Below are 13,097 nucleotides of genomic sequence, written 5' to 3' on the forward strand. Positions count from 1 at the left end.
TTTCCTCCCCCACCCTTGTATGTAACATATCACCTTTTCCTTTTCTTTTGAGTTTCCCCCCCTTCCTCTGTCCTCCTTTCCTCCTCCTGTCTTTCATCTTTTATTGTTACCCCTCACCACCACTACCCCTTTTTCTTTTTTTTTTGGCCCTTGTTCTCGCCTTTATGTCTGTCCTCCTGACTTCACCACCCTTCTTCTATCTCTCTTTCTCTCAGCACACAGGTGATATGATCAGGAAAGCAACGACTCCTACGGATGATAGTAATCAGATACTCGGTGGAGGATAATGACCACACCGGGGGTCCGACACGGAAACAACATCAGACAGCCACAGAGGGTGACTGAGAGGAGAAGAGAAGAAAAGGAAAAGAAAAGGAGAACAAGATGAATGACAGAAGTAGAGTGTAAAAAAGAGGGGGAGGGGGGGGGATAAAAGATATGTAGAAGAGGAAGTGCACGCTAGACAACAAAGAGAGAAAAAAGGAAGGGGGAAAGGTGCATTGTGAGTGAGACAAAAAAGGGAGAGCGAGGTGGTAAACAGAGTAAGGTTATTTGGGGGTCAGTCTTGTCTCAAGCGTTTCGAGGTTTCAGAAATACTATTTGTCTCCATCTTCTAGTGAAGCATAGCTAAACTCTCCATTTTTCTCCTCTTCTTTCATTATTCTGACACTTCTGTCTCTTCTTTTTTTTGTTGCTCCCACCAGAAAAGTGTCTTTTTTTTTCCTGTTTCTGGCTCACGTAGCTCGGCGCCCTGAGACTCAAAGCCGGGCCTCGACTCTCAAGTTTATCTAGTGTAAGTTTTTTTGGATGCAGGCCTGGTGCAGACACCGCCGGCACCTCTCTCATTGTCTCCCAGCGCGGCAGCTCAGCTGTCAGGAGCGGAGAAGATGAATGAATTATCACAGAAAGGTCTCCTCTAGCGCTCTCACCTCATTTAGATGCTCTGTTCAGCTCTGACTCTTGCTAATGGCGTGACAGCGTGTTAGCCTAGCACCTAGGCCCTTGTCGCCTCTGTTTCTTTGTTTACAAATGTATGCTAATGAGCGAGGGGGCTCAGGAAGCGTGCAACCTCTGCGTGCTCACTCTAATTCCTTCCCCGGTGACACATCAGCTGTGACAGTTGTGGTTCTGCTGTGGCTCCTAGTAGCCTCCTTATCTCCTCTACTGTGATTGGAGCAGCTGCCTGTGGGTGTCACTGTCAACGGGTATTGTTTAGCAGTTTGTGTGAGTGTGTTCGTACTGTATGGGTCTTTACACTTCCTCTCAGGGGCTCAATTAACACCCTGGAGACTGAGAACTCAGGGACACTTTTAGCCTGTATGTGAGAATATGCACTGATGCACATATAATATACAGACACATGAAGGCATCCTAAAAGAGAGAGAGTTGAGGTTATTTGCATTTGTGTTTGTATGTATGTGTTTCCTGGATAAAGTTCATCTGCTCTAGCCACTGCCGCTGCCCCTTTGTAAGTGGCTGCTATAACTAGGGGTGCACTGATTGATCAGCCAGCGATTGAAACTGGCCGATTTTACGCCTGATCAGCTCAGACCGGAACCGGCAGGTCTTTCTGACTATAAAGCCGATTGTATTAGCCGATCTGGCTTTGCACTGTGGCTGCGCTGACCAGCGAGAACATCAGTACGTTAACATGCAGACAAGAAACCCGATAATTGAGAGTAACCAGGTTATGTTACCTCACACTGATTATACTCAAAATCTCTGTATACATGCACTTGTGCATAGTCAGGTTTCTCCCCCACTGCGACCTCCCCCCAGATGGTAAGTGCGCTGCAGCTGGAGCACCCGTCTGCCAAAGAGAGCAGGTCAGTCGGCCTCTTTACGTAATCTCAAAAGAAAATAGGAATTTCACCTATCACCTATCAAGAGCGTTGCCAAACTCTGGGAAAACTCTCCCTGTTTTCATGAGAGATCATTTTAATAACATTAAGCGTTCTTCAACGGGCATGTAGAACAGAAAGTTTTTACTCCCTCCAGTGTTCAACAGTGTGTTTTCTATTGTATGTATATGGTCAATTTCCTTATTTGCTCTGTTCTTTTGGACAAGTGTACTTGTAAAAAGCTGGTCAGAAATAGATTGTCTGCTGTGTGGGACTTCTATACTGTAGAAAAAAATAATATAAGTCATGAGTTCTGTAACCTTCTGCACATTATTTCCATTTGAAAAAGTAGAAAAAGGTGATGTAACCTGGTGCACGTTATTTTGTTTGCATTTGGAGAAGTTGTTTTATGTTTAGTGTTGTATATGCAGACCATTAAGTTGTTTATTAAAGAACAGGTACATTTTTAATTAATTAATTTATTTATTTATTTATTTATTGCAGGCTGTTAATTATATCAAACTAAAGAAAATCCGTATCGGCTGGTGAGGCTTTAAAAAAAAAACAGAATCAGCCAAAGAAAATGTAATCGGTACATCCTTCGCCATAACTTCCTCTCCTCTTTTTTTTTCATTCTCTGGCTCTCTAGCTTCTGTCTGCCCTGTCTATCTTGTGTCATTGAACATGATGGAAATGTTTCCATTTTGCACTCTCGTTGTCTCCATGGCAACCCAGTGTAGGGCCAAAGCAGACCTCTAGACAGCTGCTGGAGTTCACAGAAGCTTTGAGCACTAAGTAGCAGGAGGAGATGGGTAGAGGCAGACAGCCATTTAAAGGTGAGCAGGGTGGGCTTGTAGGTCACGGAGGGATCAGACTGTTTTGCTCCACAGCCTGTGGCCAAATACCAACTAGATGGGAGATTGACAGAAATATGTCAGGTCCTTTTTTTTTTTTAACTGTGTGTCCAACATGACCTGAGTTGCCAGCTAACTAGCTCTTAAAAAGATCTATCCCACACTCAGCCAAGGATAGAAGGCAAAATTTATCAATGATGCAGAATACCCAGTTTGTCTAGTGATTTAATGTCAGCTTTAAGGCGTCACCTCTTAGGCCCTGTTTATCTGCTAATTGTCAGATGAGTGTAAAAACCTCAAGAGCGGATAATATTTAGTTTCAAGCTTTGAGTCGAGAGCAAGTCAGATTTAAACCCACTGGAGTCCAGGTAGTCTAGAGATAAGTAGTAGGCACTTCCTGGCTTTCACCGCTGCTTTAATTACAGCTTCTTAATTGCACTTTCTACACTCTAAGATCATTATATTGTAAGCAGTGATAAATATGCATAAATAGAAAGCCAAAGATTGACTTGCATAATTGTACTCATAGATGTTACGAACACGAGCAGCTTTTCACACACCGGCTTTCGCTGTGAATCCAGCAGACCTCACACTAATGCCAGTTCATTGCCAAGCTCATCTACTCTGAAATGCAAGTGTTTAATTGATTCTATTCATTAAAATTGCTTCAAAACAATACCCTCTACATATGAGTGTGTGCGTATGTGCGTGGTTGCATGCAAGAGCATGTGTGAGCGCGTGTGTGTGTGTGTGTGATCGGAGCCCGGCACTGCAATGAGGTCATTCCATTTTCTTTCAGGCTGTCTATTAATCTTTGCGTGCACCGGGCCTTGGGGCTCTGATTTTATGTTTGTCTCCATCCGAGGTATTTTGTTTTTTTGTTATTTGAATTTTCCTAAGTGGCGGCTTTAGTGAGCTGTTAGTGGAGTGCAAAACATTGCGGGAGCTTAGAGGAGAGGGTAGAAGAGTGAGAGAGAGAGTGGGACCTCTTTGCCCCTGACCCATATTACAGCACATTAAGCATCTCTGCCATCTCACTCTCTCTCTCTCTCTCTCGCTGCCCTACACACCCACAGGCCTACAAGCTCACATTCACTCCACTTTCTGTCGCTTCTCCCATCAACTTATCTCCATCTCTATCTGTGTCTTTCCATGCCTCTCTATGCCACAGTCTCTTTGATTCTATTTATCTCATCTCCAAAGCCTTGTTATGCCTCTTGTCTTAATGCACCCGCACTTTTCCTCAGAAGGCTGTGTTGTTGGAGCCGAACTAAAGGCCGGGGAGTGCAGCACTCAGAGCCAGGCCTATTCATCAGTGTCACGGCGGCCCTCCACTCTTCTTCATTACTGACTGGCTAATGGCACAGATCAGTACAGTTTATTTGCTATAATTAGCTAGCTCCATTTGGCCAGCACAGCCCTTGTGAAGCCCGCTACACATACGCTGCCCCCTGCCATGCCACCCTGCGTGTGTGTGTGTGTGTGTGTGTGTGTGTGTGTGTGTGTGCATGAATGCTTTGCTCTTGTGCCTAAAAGAGTCGTTAAAAAACTATACAGGCCCATCATTTTGACATTCTCCATTGCCTTATGTCAGCCATGTCTTATAATGTCATGCGCGATTGCAGAGGAAAAAGCCACGAGCCTTGTAAAACTTAATAAGCTCTGTGCTTGTAAAAAGTAGTAGAGTGTATTGTAAATGCATCGCAGAGAGAGAGAGGGATTATGGATCGAGAGTGAATGAGTGAGTGACTAAGTCAATCAGTGAATGGCTGACTGAGTAATGAGTGATTGAATGAGTGAACATGTGAGCGAATGGGAAATGGTAGGCTCCGTCCCTGTGGTCACAACTTCTTCTTCTTCTATTGTCTCTCTTACTCCCTCTTGTCCTTGCATCCCACTCAAGTTTCTCTCACTGTCTCCTCCAGCGTGCCACTCTCTGCCTTGACTTCCAATTTCATCTCTTCCCCTGTACCCTCTCGTATTCTCCACCCTTTCACCCTGTCCCCCTCTCACTTAATCTCCCTGTCTTTCTCCCGCCCTTGTGTTCTTAAAAGCTGAAGCCTCTTGTTTTTCGTCATCCCATGCATCTTTAATCTTGTTCCTCAATGGAGGGAGAGGAGGTGGGGTGGGGTGGGGGGATGGAGTCACAGTGTACTCGGTGAGTAGAGGAAAAGAGCGGGCAGAGGCCCCGTCAATAATTTACACAGAGCACGCTGTTGCTGTGGACTCGCCCACTCTCCCTGTAACTCTTTTGTCTCTTCTTCCTCCCTCTATGGGATTCTTGATTTTCGTTCCGCTGGCCTGTGCAGTATTCGAGTCTTAATCCAATAAAGCGTCTTTTGGATGAGATTGAATAGGTTTCGAGTATAAAACTGTTGCTGGAAAATCTGCTGGAATTGCAAGACGGTATTGAGTCAGCATGGACCAAATACCTGAGGACTGTTTCCAGTAAATACGTCTTATTTAGTTACTTGTTTTTTTGGCAAATATATAATTTAACCACCAACATTTTATAAGCCTTTAAAATATGAGGAATATTTGCTATAATTGAATATCTTTAGTTTTGGGACTGCTGGTTCGATAGAACAAGTATCACTTGGGGCTCAAAGAAATTATAATGGACATTTTATGGATTTAAGAAGAAGAAGAAGAAGTACTTTATTGATCACTGGGGGAAATTTATCCTCTGCATCCTATATACTCACACTAGAAGCAGTGGGCAGCCGCAGTGCAGCAGCCGGGGACCAACTCCAGTTCTTTTGCCAGTGCCTTGGTCAGGAGCACTGATGGGAGTATTAACCCTAACATACATGTCTTTGATGGTGCACCTGGTGGAAACCCACACAAACACGGGGAGAACATACAGACTCTGCAAAGAAATGTCCTGGGACGGCTGGGGTTCAAACCCAGGACCTTCTTGCTGTGAGGCAGCAGTGCTAACCTCTGAGCCATCCTGCTGCCACTTTAAGGATGAATTGATTAAATAAAAAAAAAAGAAAATAATTGGTTGCGGCCCTAGAAGTATCTACTTTGAATGTCAACCACAAGAACAAATAGATTTGTAACCTAACCTTTATCTGTACATTCGGATGTGTATCTGTAACTGGGAAGGATATATTTAAAGCATTTTTCGCTGCTTGTGTTGCTGTTGGTAGTCCTTTATTACCGTTGAGTATAAGCGTGTTTGCCTGCGCCCTTTCAAAGGAGACCATGTAGGGCGGCAAATAAATTGTGATAATGACCAGTGGCATTGTTCTGTAACCACTGTGAGTTGCTGTGTTTGACTGTGTGCTATTATTTCCCCCTGTTTACCAGAGGGGCTATTACGTGGAACAGATCCAGAGGGCTCCCAAACACATTATTATTTCATTTGTTATGACGAGGATTTGTCATATGTGTTCAAACTCAACTCCTCCTACTTAAACACCTCAGTTAAGTCCTCTGTAGGGTTCAATTTTCACCCCTTTTCTCTTCTAAGTGTCCTTCGTTCTCATGCGTGTAGCTCCTGCTGCACTCACTTCTTTGACTCTGTGATTAGCATTCTGCTGTATCACCATCCTGTCTATCACTTAACATACAGTGGAGCACCACCTCGCAGTGAAGCGAAACAGTTGTTGTCAGTCTTGTTCAAAGATAAAATGAGAAACAAGAACACGCACATGCATGCACGTGCCACACATAGGCATATATTGTATGCATGCAAACACACTGAAATACACACACAGTATATAGTATACACACACACACACACACACACGCACACATATATATATATATATATATATATATATATATATATATATATATATCCACAGAGCCATGAGAGCCTGTCTCAGTTGGTTGAAAGCTGTAGAGTTTAGAATATCATTAGTTTTAAAAGGGCAGAAAGGTAAGGTGAACTTATTACTCATTTCTCAGAAGTAAAGGAAGCTGGTGAAAGTTTCCCACAATCTACGTCTCCATCTACAGATTATCAACCGTGGATAAGACTCCTGTTTACTGTGTTTTTTTAATACACTCTGTCACAGACGTAATCTGCAAAACACTTCAAAACCTAGTCACTATCTCTGTCCTCTGGAGGTTGCAGAAGTTGCTCTCCAACATCTTATCTGCGCAGTGAAATAGTGCTGCTGTTTTAGGACCGGGGGATATGAACAGATAGGCAGAACATAAGAGAGGAAGCTGCTAAATGATTAGCATTCCACTTGGTCTCCTGCTGGTGGCGGAGCTCGTAGTCAATTGGCTTCCATTAACCTGCCAGCCAGCTCTTCGTTGCTTCATTGGAGGCGGCACGGAGGCTGGAGGAAGACCCGTCACAGTCCAGGGGCTGGGACCGACTGCTGCTGCGTCATGGTCTACATGTGAAAGTAAAGGCCAGGTGGAAAAGGAGTCTGAGCTTCAGTTCATCCTGGTCTCACAGTACTTTTTTAACTTTGCATAGTCCATGAGTGAATGAAGGCAATGCATGCTAGTTACTTAGGGGAATTACAGTCCCAGCGTAGGATGAAAGAGCTAACCTCCCGGTTTGTAGGACTGATTCACCACAGAAGAACCCACAGAAAAATTATTTATGATTCATTCCCATTGCAGCACCACAGCTTCCTATCTGACAAGCTGCAAATAAGCACATGTCCACACATGCATGCATACTTCCAGTCAGGACACACATACACAGTCTTTTAAAGAGTGCTAAGGGATATGTTGGCAAAAAATGTTTGAACATTTGTCCACAAGTGTTCCAACACACACACACACACACATGCACACACACACACACACACACACTCTACAAGTGCTTTGCAGTTCTCATTATCTTCTCCTTTTGGGATTGTTGAAGAATTTATTAGAAGAATATATTAACAGCGAATGTTCTTTTTCAAAATTTCAAACACTTATCCGTATAAAGGGACTCTTGGTGATTTTAAATGTAACTATAAACTACAAAAATAGCATTCTTCTACATTACATATATTCCTCTACAGCCCTGCATAGGGTGCAGAGACACATGTTGTACTTTCGTTGTATTTTCATTTTTATTTTCTCAAGTAAGACAAAAAATATTCTCTCTCTTCTAGAGACAGTGATTGAGGGACCTGAAAAAGAAGTGAAATTATTTGGAAGTGAATTCTTTGGTTGCCTCCAAATGTTGGTGGACTGCTTTCTGCCACCAGACTGATGTTTCTATAGATGATTTTCTTTCTGTCGCACGTTATGTTGTTAATCTTTTCTCTACTTATGGAGGGTATTAAGGGAAGCTCAGATGGCTTTGACTGTTGGTTTGACCATCTATACAACTTGAATATACTATATATCATGCATACAAAATGCCATTCATTCTCATCAGCTTTTATTGTGAATGTGAAGGTGCAAGGTTTGTTTGTTGAGGACATTTAAGTATGATATATAATAAAAATCCCTTTATTATTCACAGATATACGCTATTTAACTATTTTTTCTTTTTCTGTCACTCATTTAATTTCCAGGTAGAATTGATAAGAGGTCTTTATGCTCTGCGTGCTCATTGATATTAAAGGTAATCACTTATATAAATGATGCGAGACAAAGGGGAGGCTCACCTCGCTCCCTGGTGCATTGCCTGCTCATAATAGTCTGAGATAAACGGTTAAATGGAGATGTGCTGCCAGTTGAATCATGCAGTGACTCATGCGGTGTTTACTCAGAGGAAGAACAAAAATAAACAGCAAAATAAAGCAGGAGATGAATTACAAAGCATAAAGAAATTATTTTGCCATTCAACTGCTATTTGGGTGATTTTGGGTAATTTGTTATATACTAATTACAATACCATATGCTTTTGTGTTTCTCTGATGTGTTATTTTGACATTTAGGGCTTTTAATGGTGTATTTTTAATGTAATTTATATACTAGAGTTTCCTGAACATTCAAACATTACTGAACTACTGAATTCTACCTTTAGAAGTTTTGACAAAAGAGCTTTTAGTTACATAGTAAGATCAAAACGTGGAAGTTGAAGTGCCTCGCTATATTTGGCTCAACAATGGCAGGGGAGTCAGGCTTGAAGTGAGACGAAGTTCAGGACGGCTACTCTTTGGTGCTTGCTCTTTGATCTGGCAGAGCTTTGATAGACCCCGGAGGCCATACTTAGACTGTCCATGTCGAGTTGACGGCTTTTACAGCACGGTTCCTGTGGCTCAAGTGGCTGGAGTTTGACATGGAAATGGCAATCACTGAAAGCTTCCTGGACTGTCATTGGTTTTTTTTTTTCCCCCTTTTTTTGTCAGGCTGACCTTTCCAGTGCTCTTTGTCCTAAGTGGACAAGAGTGGGAAAACATACAACACAGTACTTTATACCCTCACACAATCAGAGAGAAAGATGGGGAACGGTTTGAAAGGAAATGCTTTCCTGGCAATCGGCACATGGCCATTTTTCCTCCTCTGTTTCCTTTATTCAGCAAAAGGCGAAGATTTCTCAGATCAAAGCAGATTTTTTTTTTTATTACAGTTGTCTGGAATCAGTGAAATTGCAGAGGGAATGGAGAGAGACAGGCAAGATGATATCCAAACAAATGAGGAAAACAAATCATCAACACAGATTATGTTTGCTCGAGACTTTCCTGGGATGCAGCTGTACAAGAGGAAAAAAAAAAAGACTTCTGTTAGAATTTCTTTTATTTCGTGTGTTTGATTGCATGTTTTGATTGTTTTTTGGTTGTATTTTCTAATGTCACTTCTCTGTCTCTGTACATGAATGATGAGTGAGCATGCACAAGTACACCTATCTGTCTTCCTCTTCCCCTTGACCGCATCAACCTGCTCAAAGATCAACCACACTAACACACACACACACACACACACACACCACTTTCCCCCAAAGCCCCCCCACCCCATCCAATTCAGCCCACTCAGACTCATTGTTAAGGGGACATATTGGAAAACCATTAGCCCTCATTATGCTTTATAGGCACCCGTTCTCCCCACTCTGTCTTTTAATCACAATCCATCCCCTTGTGTGTGCGCGTGGGTGTGTGAGTGCGTGTGTGGCTGTATGCATGTGCGTACGCTACAGCCGCCATTGCTCAGCAGACAGTAATGAACCACTTTCACTGTAATGCATTTGGAACACCACGCTTTTTATGAAGGAGTCAATGGCACAGGCGCCACCTTTTATGGCAGCCCATCCGAGCTGCAGCGATGTCGCACATTCGTGAACCATGTCAGCCAAATGGGATCGAATGCAATGCAATACAAATAAAGAGATTGGAGTGAATAGGGTATGGATTCCCTTTTTTATATGAACTCTGCAGAGGTAGAAACCCTTATAGGAAACCTCATGAGTGTCTATTTGGTCCTTGTAACTCCAAATAACCAGGCACTCATAAAGTGTCGAATATCCTGTTACTGCTCTGTATTGAATTGTGCTCCGGCTTAATCATCCATGACTCTGTGTGTGTGTGTGTGTGTATGTCTGTGTGTCTCTGTGTGTCTGTGTGTGTGTGTATGTGTGTGTATGTGTGTGTATGTACGTGCGTGCCTTTTTGCTGGCAGCACAGAGAGATGGCAATTTTGACCATATGCTCTGTGACGGACACACAAAGATACACTCTTGCATGCACACACACAAACACACAGACTCGTAATGAGTGGATTTAAATTCTGGTTGTTCTCTCCCGGCCAAGGCAACTGTCATCATTGTGCAGCAAAACTCCCATAATCCATCTGTGGCATGACAGCATCCTAACAGCTCCACTTCGCAGCAAAAAAAAGCTATTCTTTATGCCTCTCCATTTCTCTATCTCCTTTTTATTTTTAACCCCCCACCCCCCTCCTTCCCCACCCTCCTCACCCCCCTCCACGTTTCGCTTCCGGACCAGTTTTTAGTCTCTCTTGTCTCTTTTCGCTTTTCCAATTACATCTCTTTTTTTTCCCCCATTTAATCCCCTTTTCTCTGGAAACTTTTATCTGGTTTTGATTACAGTACATAGGCTCAGTAGGAAGACAAATGAGTGATAGCTCAAAATTATTGTTGACCATAATGATGATAATACTGAAGATATGCATAATTACAACGATTCTATTGGTGATGAGGATAATGATAGAGATCTGAATGACAATGACGCTATTAATTACGATGATTAAAATGGAGATGAAGATCATGACAATGATAGGAGTGATGATAATTGTGCTTGCTGGCTTTCTGAGCAGTGTCCATGTTTTCACCTTGGCTCAGATGGAGAGAGACAGACGGAGGGGACAGACGCCAGCCGCAAGAGGGACACTCGCTCCTCAGCCGGCCACCACAAGAGTGAGGACACCAGCGACAGCAGGGAGGACGAGGCAGCAGTGAGTCTTTCTTTTTTTTGCATGTTTGCTAGCTGTCTTCATTTCTGTCTCACCACTCTGGACAGAGTATTAATAGGATATCACTACCTAAGCACACGTACCTGCTGCACCCACATCCCTTTGATTAAGCAGTAATGAGGTTTATTGCTCATGTATGTGTGAAGGAGCTCATCAGGGCTTCAACAATCACAGTCTGGATCATAATTATCATCAAAAACTTTGAGCTTTGGTCTCTGGGCACCCAATGATTATGGCTCCATTCTGCCGGAGCCCCAAAAGACAGTCCTTTCCCTCTATTGACCTCATGCATTTCATTAATAAGGAAGCACTCCAAATCCGTTGTTTTGTCTTTTAACTTCCTGTTTAAACTTGAAGTGGAAGTGGGTGCCATTGTTTAGGTTGAATTTTCCTGCTTGTGATCCCTTTGCCTGCACTATAGCAAATATCTGACCAGTATCACAATATAATATACAGCATGAAGGATTGACAGAGTTGAAGGAAAAAGAGCGAACGTGTTTTACAGCAGTCTAACAAACATCAACACATTAGCTAGTCATGTTACTGTTATAATAGTCATGGTGACTGGTCAGAACCATCATTACAGAAGTTGCCTATGTGTGGCCATTCAACACATGTGCCAGTGGAGACACATTACAGTATGTTAGTTACACCACACTGCACAGTCCAGTTTCCCATGATGCGGGCTTATTACAGTGCAACAACCTGAATATTCAAAATTGTATTATTGATAGATAAATATCATATGTATATAACCTGAATCATCACACTAATAAGTTAAACATCATCATCATCAAAATACCTCCACAAAACAAAGACTGTAAAAATGTGAATGATGATAAACTGCTCTCATTACCTTGACAACAAAGGAAGCTGTACAGTTGCTGGATAGCATTTTCATTTAGTTGATAAGAGTTTTCCAAATCTGTACCAGGCACAGTGTGCAAATGTTTACAACTGAACTGGAAAGGTTTAGGGCTAGTTAACTGTTTAATTCCAAAATGAGATTGAAAACCATAGAAAATAAGTCTGTATCTCTGGATGAGGACAGACTTAAGGAATTGCGCTCTAGTGGAAACTTGAGCAGTCACAAACACCATACTCCTGTACTGTAATATTTTATCTCCATTTTCTTACATAAATTGTATCTAGCTAAGAGTCTGCTTTATTAAAGTAAGAGCAATCTTTTAATACTCTCAAGATTCACCTTCCATCATTTGGCCTTGAGGCAGACGATTTATTATTAGTCCCTTCTTCCTCAACCAGTCGACCAGCACTTGTCACTCATGTTGACAGACTGTCTACCTTGAAAAGGTATCTTGCCTGAGGCTCAGGTATCTGTAGAAGTGCAAACTCTTCACCTTTCAGTGAAATTTTCTGTTTTGAGATCAAAATAGGTCACCTACAAGATTCATGTAGATCTGAGGAGGTTGGGTTGATTGGTGTTATGCAAGTAGCGTTGCTCCTTTAAAGGTTAGCTCAGCGCGTAGGTTGTGTGTGTAGCGAGTGTGCAGTCGAGAGGGAGAGAGAGAGAGAGAGCAGGTGTGATCGTGAGGCTGGTGACCGGAGTATGAAGTTAGCAGTATAGCTGTGAACGTAGCAATGCAGTGTGTGTACACTTTAGGCTATTTGTCAGTGAATAAATGCTACAACTCCTCAAGACCCAAGCCAAGTTCCCATTTCTTACTTGCCACCTGCTGATTAAAATGAAGAAGGTTAGCCCCGAAGTTAGCAACAACGTCGGCCCTGGAGCAGAACACAAAGTCTCCTGTGTGCTTCCCAGCTACATTTTGGACACTGAAGCAGGGAAGGTTAACATTGAGTTAGACGCAGAATTGATTAATTTTAACTCTATCGATTTTGTCTTCAAAGTATGTCATTTTGATGCATTTATATGCAAACATATTCAGTTTTGAGTCAGTTCTGGGCTGGGTGTACTGGTAATAGCATTATTTGTGTCATAGTTTTCTTGTAGTTATATTATAGTAAACAAAAACAAATGTGTGAATTCACATTTGCATTTATGTTATGTTACTTATTATGTCATATGTAATCATGCATA

General features: G+C 42.4%; 1 protein-coding gene across 9 annotated transcripts in view; it reads left to right on the top strand.

Moving 5' to 3' along the window:
- Nucleotides 1–13,097, top strand: part of b4galnt4a (beta-1,4-N-acetyl-galactosaminyl transferase 4a) — a 148,744-nt gene that overhangs the window by 45,164 nt on the left and 90,483 nt on the right. For all 9 annotated transcript variants that reach the window (XM_044357921.1, XM_044357916.1, XM_044357917.1 and 6 more), the window contains one exon: nt 10,905–11,017. In XM_044357921.1, the coding sequence (XP_044213856.1) occupies nt 10,905–11,017 (113 nt within the window). The remainder of the gene's footprint in view (nt 1–10,904; nt 11,018–13,097) is intronic.

Source organism: Thunnus albacares, chromosome 7, assembly GCF_914725855.1.
Source record: "Thunnus albacares chromosome 7, fThuAlb1.1, whole genome shotgun sequence".
NCBI lineage: Eukaryota > Metazoa > Chordata > Actinopteri > Scombriformes > Scombridae > Thunnus > Thunnus albacares.